At 44.6% G+C, this 18,573-nt stretch overlaps 1 protein-coding gene across 9 annotated transcripts in view; it reads right to left on the bottom strand.

The window, feature by feature from the left end:
* Positions 1 to 18,573, bottom strand: part of CELF2 (CUGBP Elav-like family member 2) — a 342,189-nt gene that overhangs the window by 108,759 nt on the left and 214,857 nt on the right. For 8 of the 9 annotated variants that reach the window (XM_026091227.1, XM_026091229.1, XM_026091224.1 and 5 more), the window contains one exon: positions 7,776 to 7,972. In XM_026091227.1, coding sequence (XP_025947012.1) covers positions 7,776 to 7,972 — 197 coding nt within the window. Of the gene's footprint in view, positions 1 to 7,775; positions 7,973 to 8,141; positions 8,306 to 18,573 lie in introns of those variants that run through there. The other variant, XM_026091228.1, reaches the window with a different exon arrangement.

Here is an 18,573-nt window from a genome sequence, read left to right as displayed (position 1 = left end):
GAATAGAATAGAATTAGAAACACTCTATAATAAAGTTTTTTTTCGGAAGCTGTTGTTCTTTAACAAAGACACACATCATGGTTTATGTGATAAGCAGATAAATATTGTATGTTTATTCATTTAATAGAAAATTGGAACGGGAAAGGATTTGAGTGCCGCAACACTGTCATAAAAAGATCGAAACTCATTGATGGGAGCTTTAATATGCAGCTGAAGAAATTGGATACCATAAATCTCAAACTGACATTATCTTGCATTATTACAGAGGTATATTTCTTAAATGTAGGCACCAATCTTGAGAATACTTAAACATGTATGCAATTTCATGTCTAAGTATTATACCCATTGATTAGCTCCTGTGTGCAAGTGCTTGCATGACTTGACTTAAATTTTTCAATGGGTTACATTTTTTGCCTTGGAGATCATATATTTGAGAGGTTTGGCGTATTATTCAGATTCAACAATGAAATTTGATTAGCTGTTTTTTTTTCACTTTTATTGAACATTCAGGCTGTTTTAACYGCCTTTCTATGTGCTCTTTCCGATGTAATGCCGACATTACAAAAACCAGATTACCCATTTATATTTTAAAAACATTTGGGTTTTTTTGTAAAGTTCTAAAATATTCGATATGTAAATGCTGGCTGGTGTACTGAGGAAGTCAGCATTATAGCAAAGATTTGCCTGCCTTTTTCGACTACTGTGCAATATGTTCTTTTCCAGCACCGCCTTTGACTGAAAGAAACTATTGTTTAAGCCTCCTAATTCTCATTCATTAGCCTGCAAAGGAATTTTAAAAGAATTTAAAAAAAAAAAGAAGAGGGACATATGCCTTCCTTTTTGCATTTCTTGTTTATGCTGAAGTATCAGGAAACTTGAATCCAATTTTTCACCTGTGTTCCTGGAGTGGTTGAAGGTACTTAGAAAGAGGTTGGATTTACTTCGTGCCGGAAGTGAAAGCTCAGGCATTTTTCTACATAACCTACATAACCCCAAGTGTTTATTGGACATGAACATTAGAGATCTATTAAGAAAACCACAGTCTGAGTAAAAAGCCCTTCTCTTCTAATGGCTGGTCTGCATATGGGTTTTCTACTAAGATAAGTAAACTGATTCACGGAGTTGAAGTTTACGCATTTCTTTAGCATAGATATAATTGGCAATGTGCCCACATAGTCTTAGCTTAATTCTGAAAATTCATATACAGTTGTAAATCATAGCTAAGCTGCTACAAAACTCTGTACAGAGACAAGCCCCAGAGCCAACTACTTCAATCCCGTAGAGGTGTGCTGTCATTTGTACTAATTCCTCACAGCAGCAGCACCTGGGATCCCCACTTCTGGACCAAGATCCCCCTGTGATCAACGCGGGGAAAAAACATGGAGCAAAAAGACGCTTAAAAAAACCCAACAACTTAATTTTGCTACAGCTCCCGTCAGTCACAGAGATCTGCCATAAACAGGAACTGTGGAAACAAGGAGAGGAAGGTTTCACATCTTGCACTGAAAATATCATTACCAAAACCCACTCTCTACCCAATCTCCCCCAACTTTCTCTAATATTCCTCTTTTGCAATTGTCTTTAAAAAGCACTCCTGTTAGAGGATCTTCACAAAGACCTTCCTGGACTCCTGCACAGTCTGATGAGGTTGGGCTTGCTGCGATACTTTTCCGTATTAAAGCGGCTGTCTTCCTTGTCATGGTCGACGACAAGAATACACAGTGAGGCTGATTTATGTGGACAACAGGTTTGGGCAGTCCGGTCCGCCGCGGGATGTTTTCCTCAGCTGCTCCCTCCCTTCAGAGGTATGCAAAAATATCAGGGGTCAGGAGAAACCTCAGCTCCTCGCCAAGCTGGATGCCGACGAGCAGCCGTGCCCGGCGCCCCATCCCGCCTGCGCGGGAAACCCGCCTGACCCGGCCAGAAGCCACAGTACGTGCCGCTCCGTCTACCAGACATCTTATTCCAACATACTGCATTGAAGCAGCAACTTTCTTTGGGAACTTTTCTTCTTTCTCTTTCTGGAAGGCCATTTTCTACTCTGCTCGTGGAGGATGAAGAAAATTTGACTTAAGAAGAGTTTTTTTCCCCCCCTTTTTTGGCCTACTGTTTCTTTATCTTAAGTCTATTCTGTGCAGTCCCTGGGTTTAATATTAATTGAAAGAGCCTATCTATTCCTGTCTTCAGCATGCACTTCGACATACTGCAGAAACTTCAATCGCAGCCCCTTATAACTTTTTCTTTCCAAACCAAGGTACAGTCCTGTATTCTTCCACAGCTCTTCCCCTTCTTGCTTTCTTGTAAGTCAGTGCTTCAAGCCCTTTACAAGCTAACCTTCTTAGACCTCTTACCATAGCTTAACCCTCCCTGACTTCATACAAAATCATGCTGCTCTTCTCTGGACCTCTGCCCTTTTCTGCAGAATGGTGCTAAATATCGGCAACCGCAGTTTAAACATGATCAAAAAAAGTCCTTCTTTAAGTGTCACAATGTTTCCTTGAAAGCTATATTCAATGCTCCCATTTGTACAGCTTTGCATTTTCCGCGTCTTTTTGACCACATTGATACAAAACACCACATTAGTGCTTTTAGGAGATGTGCGCTCTTCAAATCCTCTCCTGCTCCCGAAGCTTTGCAAAATACATTCATTCAACATCTATGTTCACTCGAAACTCAGATTTACTCTTCTTGCTCACGGTTTGCTCTACCCAGCTGTATCACTCGGTATTGGATTGTTTTCTCCAGGTTATCAAGGTGGCTTTTCGCCCATCCAGTCCCGTCTGCACGATCCAAAAACTTGGATAACAAGTCAGTGGCTCTTTCTGCCAAAGCCATTTACATAGAGAGTGAAAAAGTATCGATCTCCAATAGCAGCTGCTGTGGTTCTCCAATCACCATCCCCTTTCCTCCCCTGACCCGTAACCTCTCCCCGCTCTCATCTGCCCTCCATCATCTAACCCGCTCCCGTCTCCAGGCGAGAACGGGCCTGGCTCTGCTTCACCAGCGCCCGGACGCATTAGCCTCCCGTGCAACACCGTGCCAAATGCCCCGGGGGAATCCAAGCTGATTACAGACACAATTTCACACCTGTCCACCTTYGGAGAAACCTTGCAAGATTTGCCGAATAAGAATTACCTGTTGTCAAAATCAGCTCGCACCTGTAACGTATTTTCGAACACTACTTGTAACCCATGTAAATTCCTAGAATTAAGGCTCTGCTTTAAAATTAAACATCCTGAAGTTGGAAGCTGAAGGGTGGAAACTCAACGTTATCATTCTCTCTCCCTCCCCGCTGTGCTCGTATCTAACAGCCAGGTCTGCTTTTTGTCACGTTGTCATCTGATACTCTATACAGCAGTAGCTGGTTAAAAAAAAAACGCTGGGCCCTCTTTCACTCCGTGCAGGAAAGATTTCAAGCCTGACATTGCAACAGGAAAACCCTCAGTGGTAATTACTAAAATTCAGTCTGTAGCACGCACGCCTAACGGCCGCGGTCCCAGGTCCTGCAGGTCACACACAGCGCTTGTGGTCCTGCCACCACTCATTAGGTCTCGAAAGCTGAACAACGTCTAAGTGGAAGCACAGGAGGACTCGAAACACGGCCCCGGCGGGTGCAGAGCGCGCGGAGGGAGCAGGCTGCCAGCGTGCTGGCTTTCTAAGAGCCCCTAAAATATTTCCGGCAGCTGGAAAACGCAGCTGATGGCGACCGCTTGGAGGAGCGCAGAGCGCGACCTCCCGAGTGGCTGCGGCACCCTCAATGCTCGGCAGCCTCCTCCTCATCTGACAACAGGCCTGTAYGGGGCTGCGAGGGATCGCCGAGGGTGCCGTTGCAAGGGCGCCTTCCCCCTTCTTTCCAAAGCGGAGACTCCCGCGGCAGCAAAGCGGACCCAGGGTCACGGCGCTGTTTTAGGGGGCCTTGATCCCTGCTGGATTTAAGATGGATCTAAACCGGGGCCAGGGACCAAAAGGACCTTGTGGATCTGGCCCAGGATGGTCCTACATGGCTGAGGGATGGCGGAGCCCTGGGCCGTTTGCTTCAGCTCTCAAAGTTGGCAGGGAAATCTTTCGGGGTGTCGGGGTATTGCAGAAGCTCTCACTACCAACAACTCCGAATAAGTCATCTCTCTGCCCATAATAAATTATATAAAGGGAACAAACTGGACAGGGAACCCAGATGGCCGATCCACCTAGATTTTGAATTCCCTCGGCCCACAGAAGCTGAAAGTGCCATTTATTTCAGTGTTACAGGATTTACTGTGAATATTTTTTATGCAGTTTACTTAATCTCCTGGATTTCTGCTGTTGCAGAAGGAGGAAAGGTCTTATAAAACAACAGGGGACAGCTATCGAAAGCCAAATGACCTTGCTGAGCTCCTTCGCGCATCCAGAAAAACCTTCCGAGCTGCACATTCTGGAAAGCACGACGCAATTTCTGCTTACAGAGAATAGCCTAGCCATCGCTCACCGAAACGCAGCCTTTTCTGGGGTGTAAAACCCACTGAGCAAAGCCGCACAGCGACTGAGCATGTAGGGCAGGAGAGGACAGGATTTATGTGCACGGAGGATCCCCGAAGCTGAGCTCGATATTCACAATAGCAATGCTATTTCCATGCAAGACTTAGGGAAATGGCTCCTCTTTATTTTAGATAGCGAGAGCTGCAGTGGACTTTAACGGAAGAAACAGGTATTTTTCCAAAGTGAGTAAAACTTGGCTTTCCATCTGCCTGGCTTGCTCCAAGTTCAGCTCTGCGGAGCTGGCAAGTAATGCAAGAAAGTAGGAGACAACTCAACGAGGCCGTCTGTAGTTGGGGGGAAGGACAGGCGGTCTTAACGCCAGCAGAGGAGCGCGGGAGCCAGCCGATGGCTACTCTTGACAGAATTGCGGGCGACTCGGATTGGAGCTTCATAAACAGCTCGTCAGAGAAAAATTCTGTCCAAACTGGAGCGGCCCCTTTGGCCCAGCTAACAGAACTACCCAGCCCTTGCCTAAAAAGAGAGAAATCTTTTGCAAATCAAAATGCTCTTCTTCAAAAAAACCAAACAAACTAACCTGCCCCCCAACACACATGCGCAGTAACTCGAAGTTGCACATTCACCATTGCAACTCTGGGCTTGCAAAATGCTCAGAAAAATTTCCGGGTAATATCGGCCGGTGACTCTGCTACAAACATGACCCACGGCCACGGTCACGCAATGAAGAAAGAACGGACCTTTCCCACTGCCAGCCGACTGCAGACTACCCATACTAGACGCAATGTTGCACAAAAGGCTGGGAGATGCTGAGGGACAGCAGACAGCAAACTGCCTGGGATCACTCCGGTCCATCCAGCCCAAAGGAAGGAAAGTGGTTGGGTTCATCATGAGGGTGTATAAGGAGAGTTCATAAGGAGAGCACAGCATTAGACCACATCTCCTAAGCAAAAGTCAAAGCTCAGCTTTGATAATAAATCCCATATCTTTGTTAATAAATCCCATTTGGAGAGCACAAAGTATTCCTCATGCATCCTTGATGACAACAAAACATTCATCAGGGCAATTTTTTTGCTTGCTTGTTTATAGCAGGCTCTAAAAAAACTCTCACAGAGATTCCTTTGGATTAAGAAAGTAAAGATTCCTACTGGATGAAGAAAGCAAAGATCGCTCCTAGTCAGGAGAAAACTCTGGAGGTTTCTATATCTGGCAACCTCGCTGGCAGACTGGGCCAGAAGGAAGGGGAGAGCAAGCGTGGAGACACGCTCCTCTGAGGTTTCCAAGGGAAAAGGTTGAGGCTCCTCCAAGAGAGGAGCTTGCTGCTGAGTCAGGGAAATATAAGTCTGAAGGTTGCTCTGGCTCTCTTAAGGATTAATTTCATTTACTCATTAAAACATATAAAGACTGGAGTCACATAAAAGCATCATCTCTGCTTGGCGGAAAAAAGCCCAAGCAATAAGAAAAGAAAAAAACAGCATGCAAAAAGAATATTGAATATGGGAACTACATGCCTTCATAATTAGTCGACAACGATTTGCATGACCTGTGCTTAATCCTCGTGCCGTCAAGCTGCCTGGCAGACAGGTACAGTATTTTGGGAAACACCACAGAGACGGGAATCAATGAGTTTCTTCTGTCTAACCACAATATCATTCTCACTTCATTTACTGCTTAGTGGGAAAGTATTTCTGTGGCCCAGGAATCAGCCTTTTCCAAATGGACGAGCCTCAAAGGTCAGCATTTTGGTGGTTTAAACTAAGGAGGAGCTTGCTCATCCATAGCAGCCTGGACTGCAGAAAATCCCATGCCTGACCTTTTAATACTGTCTTCTCTCCAGCTTGAAAAGAAAAAAGTCCCATGGTGAGGGCACAGGAGTAGAGGTCTACATGCTAAGATGCATCATCTTTTCCAGGGAACAGAGGGGGTTGGAAGCAGAACTGAAAAACTGCAAGAAAAAAATACCTTTGGTTTCCTAAGTTCCAATGGAAGAGAGCAGTCTAGTATGGGGATGTGATCAGCGGGAGGGGATGGTGATATAAACCCTTCCCAGATGCCAAATAAAAGATCCATTTTTTTTTTTAACGTGAAGCAATTTAGGTAAGCAAACCAAAAGGAGCTAAAAGTGTGCAAAGCCAAAAAAAAAGCTTAAATTGGGGCAGCAAAGAGGAGGCCACTGAGAGGACCCTCAACACCAGGCAGGGGAGTAAATTCTGAGTCTTGGCAGCATTTTGCACAAAACCAGAGGAGCACCCAAAGTCATGCAGTGTGACTCAAGGATAAAATCACCTCGCAGGGCACTGGAAATCTCCGGAGAGTGCTGTTTTGCACTATTAGTCAGCTGCTGGCCCACAAAATCTTTCAATGCCATTCACCATAGCACGTGTGCTTTAAAGGGTTTCAGAAGCAGTGGTAGGAGTGGATGCAGCATGAATAAATATCTAGTAACCTTATGACCAGGCACACATGCGCATCTAGACATGCCTCAGAGCTGCGCTCATTATTTGTAATGCTAGCAACAATTTAATATACAAATCCTAAAGATCTGAAAGTGCAAATGAAAATACACAACTATTTCAGGAGAAAAAAAGCATTTTGTGGAGCAAAATATTCACTTTAAATCTACAAATAAGCATACATTATACTTGCATGCTACAATGCATAAAATTCTAACATACCTAAATATGTATATATAGTTAAACAAAGCAATATAGTTCAGGATAAAGACTTAACATGTACTTGAAAAATGCAGGAGGGGAAGAAGCCTCTCTTTTAGAAAAATATCAGTCCTTAATGAGACTACAAAAATCAGATTTTGGAGAAAAAGGCAGGGCCACTCTCTTTTTAAATTTTGTATTGCCTCTGGAGCAATGACGTAGCAAGAGCCCCAGCACTATCCTTTCTCCCCGTCTGTATCCTGAAAATTATTCCCACCTGCAGGGTAAAGAGAGGAAACGAAAGGAAGTCGAAAATTATGTTTTTCATGAGCTAATCCCAGGAAAGTGACCGCTCAGGTTTCCGCGTCTCTTGGCAATAATAATTTAAACAAGGATGGCAATCTTTTGTTATTTTTTGCACAGCTGGACTGCTCACTTCCAGATAGCAGACATTGAAACGGCAATTTCGAGAGAAGAGCACGGCAGCAATCGATAGGTATTTGGGAGGTCTCTGCTCTTCGGGCGGCTGCATAGCTCAACACAGTCTGCTTCAAAACAGACAGCCCGGGCGCAAACCTCTTTGGAAATCCCGAAGGCAAGCAAGATCGTCGAGCAAAAACTGAAAGCAAACATTGAGCACAACTACCGTACCTTTACTTTGGGGAGGGTTCTGACTTCTGTCTCGGAGAACATTAATCTGGTAGACAGCTCCGTAAGGCTCAAAAAGTTCTTTTAACTCTTTTTCCGACCACGAACGGGGAATCTGTCCAACAAACATCTTAATGGCATCTGGGTCTGGTTGGTCTGAATGATCCAAAGCTCCATTCATCTTGTTAGCTGTGCCGTTACTAGAGAGTGGAAAAGGAGACGAAAAAGAAAAGGCAAGTTAAGAGACCGCACAGTTTGAATGTGCACGAGATGCAGAAGATGATGTCAATGGGCACAAAGCAGAAAAAAAAAATTGGAGTTTTAATTAATAGCATAAGTACTACGAACAAAAAACCCCAACGCGATTACATTTTTCATCGAGTCTGGTTTTCTCTGCAGGCTGCTGCTTAATGGCATTATATAAGAAGAGTGCTGCACACCGCAAACTGGTACTTTTGCATCTTAAAGCAGACGGCAGTTGCAAATAAGTGAAGATTTCTCTCCATGGCTGCTGTAAACAGAACCGCAGTGAATTCTCCCTAAACCAGCTACTGGCAGAAATAAGGCAGCGATGGGGTGTGTGTGCGCGCGTGTTTTGTAATAAAGTCACATGAAAGGAATATGAAACACTTGGCAATCTGTCAGATGACTAACGCAAGATGCCAGCGATGAATTTGCAGATTGTGTGAAGCATCCATGTGTGCATCAAATTAGTACGATACTGCCTAGAATGGAAAACGCTCCGGCTCCGCGGCTGGCCACTGCCRATTAGTTGCCTACGCTCTTTCAAAAGGGAAAGCAGTCTGGAGAGGTCCAGTTTAAAGCACATTGTTTACTGCACCCGGGCACAAGAAGCACAATTCAAGAGGAGAAGGCAGCGGCAAAATTGCCTACTTTGCACAGAAAGAGAAAAACGCAACTTCAAAAAGTTTTGCTGCTTTTGCTCCATGCAAAGAATACTAAATGCTTCAGAGTTTTCACACCCTGTAAATTGCTACCCTATCTGATCTCCAGATGTGTATTTAAGTTCAAAGCAACTATCCACTTTGGCAGGGGGGAAAGTACTTAGTGACAAAAAATAACCTGCTCTGGGAGAAAAATGGCATATTAGGATGTAGGAAGAGTTGTACTCTTGTAAGAAAAACCAGCCATTTTAAAGAATGAACAAAAGTAAAAATGAAAAAACCCTCATGTCATTATTGCTAATTAAGGACAATCATTTTGACTAATTATTTGGCTAAGGATTCCATAAATAATGATTTTTTTTAGATGCTTCAGTTTCAAGCAAGAACGAAGCACAACCATTCGAATGTTCCCCCTGTCCTTCCGCTGTGGGAAGGGTGAAAACGGTCCGTTTTCAGCAATGTTGAAAGTTGATCATCCCCAAATTCAGGCATCTCTGAGCTGTCTGCTACTTTTGAAAAACTCAGCCTTAATTATAAATTCTTCGTTTGACAATTTTTCATGAGAGAATGCCCACAGGAGGACTTTGAAAGGCAGAAATCTCATATTTTAACTCATTCAAACTCATATTTTACATGTTAAAAAAAAAATCTGACAACGGCAAGAAAACAAAACAACCCTGTGTAATTTCCCTGCCTTGTGGCTGTATCTTGTGCAAAGACAAATTATCTAGTTTTCTTATTTTTTCATCTCCTTGCATGCATAATACATCTCAGCATATTAATATGCCCCTATTAACTTTTGCACTTTCCCCAGTTACTGTAGGGAGGAGAAAGTTATATTAAAGGCACATTTGAAACCAACTCTGAGAAGTTTGATCATCACTTTTGTCAAGCGCCTCTAACAGGGACCAGCAGCCAACGGGATATATCGCACTCATTTATTAGACAAAATTCTTGGTGATTCTGGTGGGAGTTTTGAACAAGAGACCGAAGGATTTGCTTAAGACCTTTCATGCATAAATACCTTGCTGTAGACCTGCTCTTCATTTTGAAGATCCTTTATAGGTCCCAAGCACACTAATGCTGCCACTCAAGTACCAGACTGTGGCCATACTCACAATGACAAGAGGCAGAGAAGGACAAATGCAAGAAAACAATARACAGAGGCCCTGATCCTCAAGGCTACCTCACGTAGACAGCCCCCGAAGAGACGCTTGGCTCTGATGAACCTCTATGTAGTGCTAAAGTTCACCCACCTAAAGCTCCCTTTCAGCTAAGGTAAGTGGAAGCATCAGTAAGTGGTGGGGTGTTCATATGACACATGTCATCATGATTCCTCCTGGCCTTCACAACTGCATATTCCATCCATCCATAACACTTAAAAAAAAAATCAAAATCCAAAACAAAACAAAAAAGCCCCCCAAAACAACAAGTGACTGACTGACTTGAAGAATGATCCTCAACAGGAGCAGTGTTCAAGACTTTCAGTGAGTAGCAGGCATCTATATGACCTTTATACCTCTAGAAAACTACCCTACTATTTCTTTCATAATCTCCTATTTGTTTATGCACAACCAAGTGCATTAAAGAATCTCACCAGCAGCAAAATAAAATATATATATTCCAACCCATAGCTTAAAATAAGCAAGGAAAATGCTCACACACTGTTTTGGATCCACAAAGACAAGAAGAGGTAGAAACTTAGCTGTGTATCCGCTGGCTTTCTCCTGTACTCATTCAGCTATTTCCCTTCAGAAATCAGCTTTGCTTTTCCTTTCCTTTATTCTCTACTTTGTTTACATTAAAAAATGAATTATGAGTTCATTTTTAAATTATGCCCTTCATCACTTTTCTCCCTTGGATCCCTTGTTTAACATATCCACACACAATTACTTACATTAGCCCCAAATTACTGCAAAGATCATATTTAATAGAGAATAGCAAGTTTATTCCTTGGCTTTTTCCTTGACCCAAGCCCCCTTTACCACCAGGCGTACCAAGAGCACCACAATTTCCATTGCTAACGAGACAACTTTTAGGAAACCGCAAAACCTAACGCATCTAACTGTTTACTCAGGTTAATTACTCAGCTACCATTAAGTTCCTGTTTTGAGCTAAGGGTTTAGGCGCAAGCCAAAAGCTATTCTAATGCAAGAAAATACTTAAGCACTTTCTTCCCTGCAGTGGAACTGGAGTGGCATTAAATTGCCCTTATTCTTTAAATGCTTTATTGGCTAAAGATGGTTAACCGCTCTCTATGCTGTGATGCAAGGCTGAGGAGGACACGTTTTGTCACTCGCTTCCTGCATGGACTTGGGCAAGCCATCAAAACTTCCCCAGCGTAACTTCAGCTATCCACTGGCAGCTCTGTGAACCCAGAACTCCTGCAGATTTGCAAAAAAATCCCCCCAAGAATAACTTAAGCTTTTCTTTATAATCCTTTTCCACCACTCACACAGGGGTTTTTCTGAGTTGCCAACGTTTTGGGGAGGGGGACAGGCAGGTTCAGACCTCGGAGACGGCCCTGTTCCTGCGAGCACAGCTTGAGAGAGCTTGAATTTCCTCCTTTCTAACCCAATTTCTTTTGCCTCCAGGGCAAATGAAGTGATCGCCCGTCTCAGGGCAGTGGTCCCACACTCYGCGGCGGGGTTCAAGCGGTGCGTGACCATCACCGCCGCAACAGCTGTGGCACTAACAGCGTCACCCGGCTCGGGCAGCAGCTACGGCCAACTCGCCCAAACTGAGCCTGGGGATAAAACAACAGGGAGATAAAAAGGAAAAAAAAAAGTGTTATAAGTTCTATTAATCTGATCCCTGAAGTGCACTCTACAGCCCACCTGCCGTACGATTTAGCTASTGCATAGCTTGTTTAGGTCAACGCAAAATCCAGCCACCTATTTTGATCCCTTAGCAAGTAATTCCTGCTAAAGACGACTTCCCTTCTCCTCTCCCAACCTTCATCTTCACTCGCTGGCAGGTATCGTGCTACAGTCCAACCTATTAGCCACTACGTGTTGCAAAATTTTTTGGTGCTCATCTTTGCTGGCCCCCGGGGCCTCTGAGGAAGAGGCTCCTTCCTTCCCCTCTTGCTTCAGCCAGGAAATAACAAGGCAAAAAAAAMCAAACCACCCAACCTAGGAGCAAAACTTTCCAGGAAGAGCCAAAGCAATACTTTTGAAAGCTTAAGACTATTTCGTGAAAGCAGGAGCACACAGCGGTGCCGAGGGGACGCTAATGAGAGTGGAATTCCCTGGCAATTACTGTCAGCACCCAAGCGATGACATATATTAAAAAAATAAATGAGATTAYGTAGCTGGCTGTCTCTGCACTGCAGCAACCCTTCCCTCCCGGGCCAATTTAGCCCGTCGGACTCGGGGGGACCCAGCACATCTCCTCCACTGACAAGGCGCCATCTCCACCAGGGAGCCCAGCCCCAGGGCAGGGAYGAGGCCACCGAGGCGCCGGCTGCTCTCTCGTGCTTTGTGCCGATTTGCCCGCTAACAGCCTCACCACGGGGCCATCGGCACGGCGGGCAGATGGGGCCGCTCTCGGAGGAGCCAGGGATGACCTGCTGTTTGAGCGGGAACGTGGGAAGGAGGGAGCAGGCGCCGGCGCCGCCGTTCCCAGCCGCGGCTCCCGCAAGGCTCCGGGTCGCTTCAGGACTGGTGGCGGGATCGCCCGAGTTCGCCAGCGCTCGGATCTCTGGTACTAATCCAAGTGGCTTTCCATTAATAACACGGCCGGTGTGGAAACCTAGYTGTTATGGAGACCAAAGGGGTTTACACGAGACCCATTTTTCAAGTCTATTTTTAATGCTGGCCAGCACCTCTCCGGCTGTTCTATTTTGGTTAATACCTCTCGCAGCGCTCACCCGATTTCAGTTCTTTTATCACTGCGCTGGAGATTTGCCTTTTTCGTGTTCTGTGCTCTAAGCCTAAAAAGTACATCCTTTGCCGAGCGTGTTTAATTCCCTCTAAGAGCTAAAACAACACGATAAAGAACAGGTTGCGAGGGCACAGACCACTAAATCCACCCCGCTGCAGAGGCATGTTCACGGGCATCACAGCTTTACAGCCGTAAATATTTACAGCTGAGCCGCGGAGTTGTTTTTAGGGTCGCACAAGTCGACAAAAGGGACAAGACTGGTTTGGAGGACTCCAAGTCCTCATGCCCTTCTCAAGAGGCTCAAACCAGCAGGCACCTCACCACACTGGAAAAGCCTAATTGCTGCTTTACGAGCAAATTTTATCCGGAAGGACCCGAAAAGGGCTTTCTAAACTCACTGTTTGGCTAGGAATGACTTCATCGGAAGGTGACAGACGGCAGCTGTTTAATGACATGGAGCGTTATCGCACTGCCATTGGAGCCAGGAAGGGGAGAACAAAACCATCCCCACCGGCAAGCGGCAGGGGGCCGGGATTTATAGCCACACAACGTAATTACCTACGCTGGATTTGGGCCAGCAATACACGGGCCAGAACCTCTCACAAAAAACAGAAGCATATTTTTAAGCCGTAAATGACCGGGTCTCTGTCTTTTGGAGAAAAAAAAAAAGCATCTCCAGAAGCTTTCTGGCCCATCAGTTCACGGGGCAGTCACTCAAAAGCTGCTTAGAGAGAAGGTGATGTTTCATAAAGCATTAACTGCTCCTGCTGTACTGCCTTTGACAGAACTATAAAGCACTCATTTCTAATAATAATAATAATAATAATAATAATAATGGTTATTATTATTAAGTAACACATATCCATGACAGCAGCTGTTGGATGGAGCTGACGTCAGGCCCAATTAAGGCAGCAGCATACAGCAGGACTTTTGGTCCCACGCATGCGGTAACGTACGCAGAATAATTTTCTCCAGGTTGCACCCGTATGCACGCGTGACAAGTCAATAGCTGGAAGATTTGCAAAGCTGGGACTGTGCAACACTTGGAGGCCAGTTCTAGGGGGGACACCTAAACTCTCAGCGCCCCAAACCCTCTCCCTTACCCTTACCGACCCATTAAGCTGGTAACAAAGAGCCGAGCAATTCTTCATCCATCCAGCAGAGAGCAACAGCACTTGCACGCATCCGTGCACGTTAACTCCGTTAACAATTCCGATGGCTTTTAAAACCCGACATCCAATGCTGAGATTTTATTCTTGTTGATAGCTAATAAGTGCCAGCGTAAGCGCTGCACGCTAAACGCAACGAGGTTTCTTCTTGTACTGCCTCTGCATCCACAGAAATTATCTGTAAAAACCCACTGTGGCTTCAAGACAAGGGAATCTCTCCTAGTGCCCTGAGAAACAATTCAAAACTCACAGGCGTTTTTCTGGTGGGGTCGGTGTTTAGCTGCCAGTTCAGCTTTGCTAACTCTCTCCCTGTATTACACTGTACAAATCAAGCTAAACCATTGCTACAAGAGGGGAATTGCTTGTTTCTGGACTAATTCCAAATTTAGTACATGTGCTCACTTTTAAGACCTTAAATGCGAGTTTTAAGGAGGGTAAAGAAGCAGCATCCTGTCACAGGGGAGGACGGATTTGAAAATCTGGGAAAAATTAATTTTCCTACCTTGAAAAAAATGTTCTGTTGGGTAATAAATTTGGATCGGGCGAAAGCGAAGCAGAGGGAAGAGGTCTTTCAAGCAGGCAGGACGGAGCACATGACACTGAACCCAGCATGAACTGGGAAAAGCGCCGAACCAAACACGTATTAGCAAAGCATCAGAAGAGAGACGAGCATACCTGACATAAACCCCGTTACTCTCGAGAGATCTCGATGCAGATTCCTCATTAGTATTACAGGAAGAAATCAAGGGCACAAAAGGAAATCACAATAATAGCTACGTTAAAATGCAATTTACCTTTTCCGCCTGTCGTGCACGTTAGAGCGCACATACTGCTTTGCACGGAGGCTTCCCGCCTTCCTAAAATGAGCCCTGGGCACCCAGGAGGGGCTTCGGCTTGCGGGCGCTGYGCCCCCTCCAGCCCTCCCTTGCACACAGGCTCATTCAAGGCCAGGGTTTCACACTCAATTCCCTGTGCATCTGTGTTCGAAACTACCAAATGACTTCATTCTAATGCTTTTGGCACGAATTCTTCTCAGAACTGCACAGTCAAGCAACGGTAACTTTGCAAAAGCATTGTACGTCCGCTGCATCGTACCTTTGGAAAAGCCTTACTTTCAAATAAATCTTAAAAAATAAACCCAAAGATATCCAGTGTGGTGGCTTCAAACTGTTCTCAACTCTTACAGCTGATATATGTGCCTATTTTACAAGGAAATTATTCTTTAGGACACGCAATAATGATGTATCCATGCTGTACACAGACAAAAGTGAAGTAACTCACACAATATATAATCCTGTATTTATTCCTTCTACACACACACGCGCTATACAAATAAACAAGGGAAAGACTCTGTGCACAAGCGAATGCAAACAGAGGGTTTCTTTTAAAGCCCTCTATTTTGAAAACCAATTAAAATATCATTGCTAGTTCATCCAGTAGTGGAAGCAAACAATTAAACTGACCATCTGTACTGGTCTGAACTGAGCGCTATATTTTTGTTTAAGCTGAGAAAACTTATAACGGCCTATTTTCAATACCTTTAAGGATCTGCCTATCCAATATCCTTTTAAAACCCTGGCCTGTAGATTTTACTAAACCGAAACTAATAGCGGCTGAATCCCTTAAGAGTTGAAAAAAGTAAAATCTGCCCCAATCCTTCCGTTCTTGGCTTTGATCCCGTTCTTGTTCAAGTAAGGATGGGGATCACGGATTTCTAAGGATACAAGACAAGAATGATTAAAAGAAGCGCTTGGAAATCTGCACTGAGAGGCTGCGTATGAACTCATGGCGTTGCTCTTCTAGGCCTTCCTGGAGGCTTCGGGTCCTAGCCAGATCAAGGCTCTAGATGAGGTTCTCCAAGCAACCAGCAAGAAGTCATTTTGCTGAATTTGTACCGTACATCAAACCCTCCTGGGGTCTGTCTCCTTCAGGTATAAAATAGGCTTATTTCCAGCTCTTTGCAGCAGGAGAAAAGTAACAAGAGTTTAGATGCTACCACTAAATGCCAAAGTCACAATTTTTAGATAGCTGTTTCCTGCAGGCCAGCTCACCGATGGGCATCTGCCCAGCTGGTTTTGACCTGGAGAGTCCAGCATTAACAAAGGCTTCTCATTTATCTTTTTTTTCCATTTCTAAACTAATCTCTGCTATGGCAAGAAGAGAGCCCTGGCAGGTCACCGCACCTAGCTAGTGAGCAACRCCTGCGACTAACGGCTCAACTTCTATTTTACTCCTGGCCACCTTCTCCCCTTGGCGCTGCAGACTGGCTGGGGCAGAGGCTGTCCTTTCACGGTATGTCCTAAAGGGGCTCGAATTGCAAAGGGGCCTCCTGGCATCACTGTAGATGAGACGGTAACATGAGAGAGTGCTCCTGTACCTGCCCAATTACAGGAGAGCTTGGGAGCCCTGATTGACATAATTTTGCACATGAAGCTGAGTCTCCAGGAGCTGGCTGCTCAGCATTAATGCCGTGGATTATTAATGCCTTGCTTTACTGATTAGACACATTCACAATGAAGCTAACTTCCTTCTCTGTGGCAGGAAACATTTTTCGGTATTACCTTTAAAAAAAAAAAAAAGTATTTGATTACACCCAAATGCTTATACAGTTGTGCCATGTCAACAACCGAATTAGAATAGTACCAGGCTTTTAAAATTCAAGTCACATAGGACCATCTGTTTTCTTGTCAACAACCTCAGTCTCTCTCTCTCCGCTCTAAACACTTAGTGCTAAAATTTACTAAGTTGTTACTCAATTCCCTTCTTCCGTTGCTCTAAAAAACTTCAAAGCCAGACAGGACGGCTTAAAAATGAATTTTTTTAAATGGCCTAATTAAYGATGGGACCATTTCTGCAAGTTTTACATCCAGGCTGGTATTTAGCTTGCATGTTCTTCTGAGGTTTGCCAGGGTTTTGCAGGAAGGACTCCACAAATCCAACGTATTTCAAGACTGGCACCAACACACATGCACACACGCTCGCACCGGTGCACTTTACGTAGTGCACGGCGCTACTTTAATAGGGTCTGCGAGCATATGTTGGAAGAGAGGGACGCTGATGGCCCACGTCCGACACGGCTGCTTCACCTAAACAGCTACCTTGAAACAGGAACGGCAGATCGCGGCACTGCTCGTATAGAGGATATATGGGCAACTGCATTTAGCTGCGCTTATTTATGTGAAATCTGAAATCGACAATTAAAGCAAGCTGTAACATTCAATTTTCTTACTTAAAAGAAAAAAAGAAAGTCCTATCGGGCTCCCTCTTGCTCCCCCTCTTTTGCAAACCTGAACATGAAAAAGGATTGCTGTCCACAGGATGATGCAGTTGCGGTTTTAAGAAGTTGAGCATCATTACAGCAAAATCCCCCTCAGCTGATTTTTTTTTTAAGCCATTTCTTCATTTTTTTGACACCACATCTGGCATGTAGAATACAGATGATCATTTGTTTATATATCTGTCTAAATGCCTTTTCCAAACACAGCCAGATGGAGCCTTTCAAAATCAAATTAATTTCAGATTAATTCACTCTGGACCCACTCCAGTTTCATGACTCTATGCTTTGAGGCACCATCTAAATTGATTTAGAGTCATGAACTTAAAGAGCTCAAGTCCTTAGGTACAGAAAGAAACCCAACATCTTTCTTGCATACTGAGAGTCAGCAAACCAAAAGGCRTCAGCAATCGTAAGGTTTTGCTGTTTCAGACAAACCCCCAAATCAAGCTAAGAATGCAGCAGTGCATATATTGCCAAAATCGTCTATAAAAAACCTTCATGTTTTGTCCAAAAGAAAAAAAAAAAAGAAAATCACACTGGAATTTACATCTTCAATGCTCTAACCTCTCCTGAGGAGTCCAATAAAATTTATTGCTCTAATTAAAAAGCAAAATAAAGAAAAAAAAGCGTTGTTCTAAACCCTGCGATAGCAGCAGTCGCAGAAAGATAGGAGACAGGTAATAAAACCCTCTGCTGCAATAGATTCATCTAAGGAACTATAAACAAATGTAGCCTGCAAACACTGTGGGCTTGCACACTGTCAATCCTCTACGGATGCCTTTATTATCTCACTTGTTTCAATTGCAATTTGGGTTTCCATGGAGATGTAACAGTCAACTCTCAAAAATTATAAGATAAATGTCAGGCAGTGATAACGGTGTTAATGAAGCTTCATTGACAAGCAGAACTACGCTTCAAATAATAGGCATATTTCTATTAGCATATGTATAACCTGTCCGGAAAAAGAAGAAAAAGAAATCCCGACAACAGGGAAAGACAATATTAAAAAATGAAAATGAATTTGTGCCTACAGACGATGCGCAGCACATAATGACACACGCCGTCCGTGTGAAACGATGAAATCCTGACACACGGAAGAGGTGTTGCTTGATTCCTTCTGAAATTTTTGCTCGCTGCTCTCGCGCCCGAGAGCTCGCTGTGCCGACACGGGCGCCGCGCTCTTGCGYCGTGCTATGCTTGCTTCCCTACAACGTGACGTGGAAGGACCCGTTTCGCAAGGTGCTCTCCAGCCGGCTTTACGATGGCCCGGCTGTGGCGAGCTGTCAGAAAGATGCAGCCCTCCGTGGGAACCCCAACCGCATACCCACAAACCCAACGCGCGCCGCTAGTGCCTCCGCGGAGCATCTCTGCTCCTCCTCAATCCGGCCTGTTCAGGGAAGGAAAACACGCCTGTTGCCTAGGAAACACTTCCCAGGTCTTCCGAGAGGAGCATGGAGCATTTCATTGTCTGGCCAGTTTTGAAGGCGGAAACGGGAATTGGAAGAGCACCCAGGCTTTGTGTAGAGCAGACCTCAGTTCTGAGCAGATTGCTCAATAGCAAAAAC

This window comes from Apteryx rowi, unplaced genomic scaffold, assembly GCF_003343035.1.
Source record: "Apteryx rowi isolate R43461 unplaced genomic scaffold, aptRow1 scaffold_9, whole genome shotgun sequence".
NCBI lineage: Eukaryota > Metazoa > Chordata > Aves > Apterygiformes > Apterygidae > Apteryx > Apteryx rowi.
Note: the sequence above shows the minus strand (reverse complement) of the source record. Positions and strands in the feature narration are given on the sequence as shown.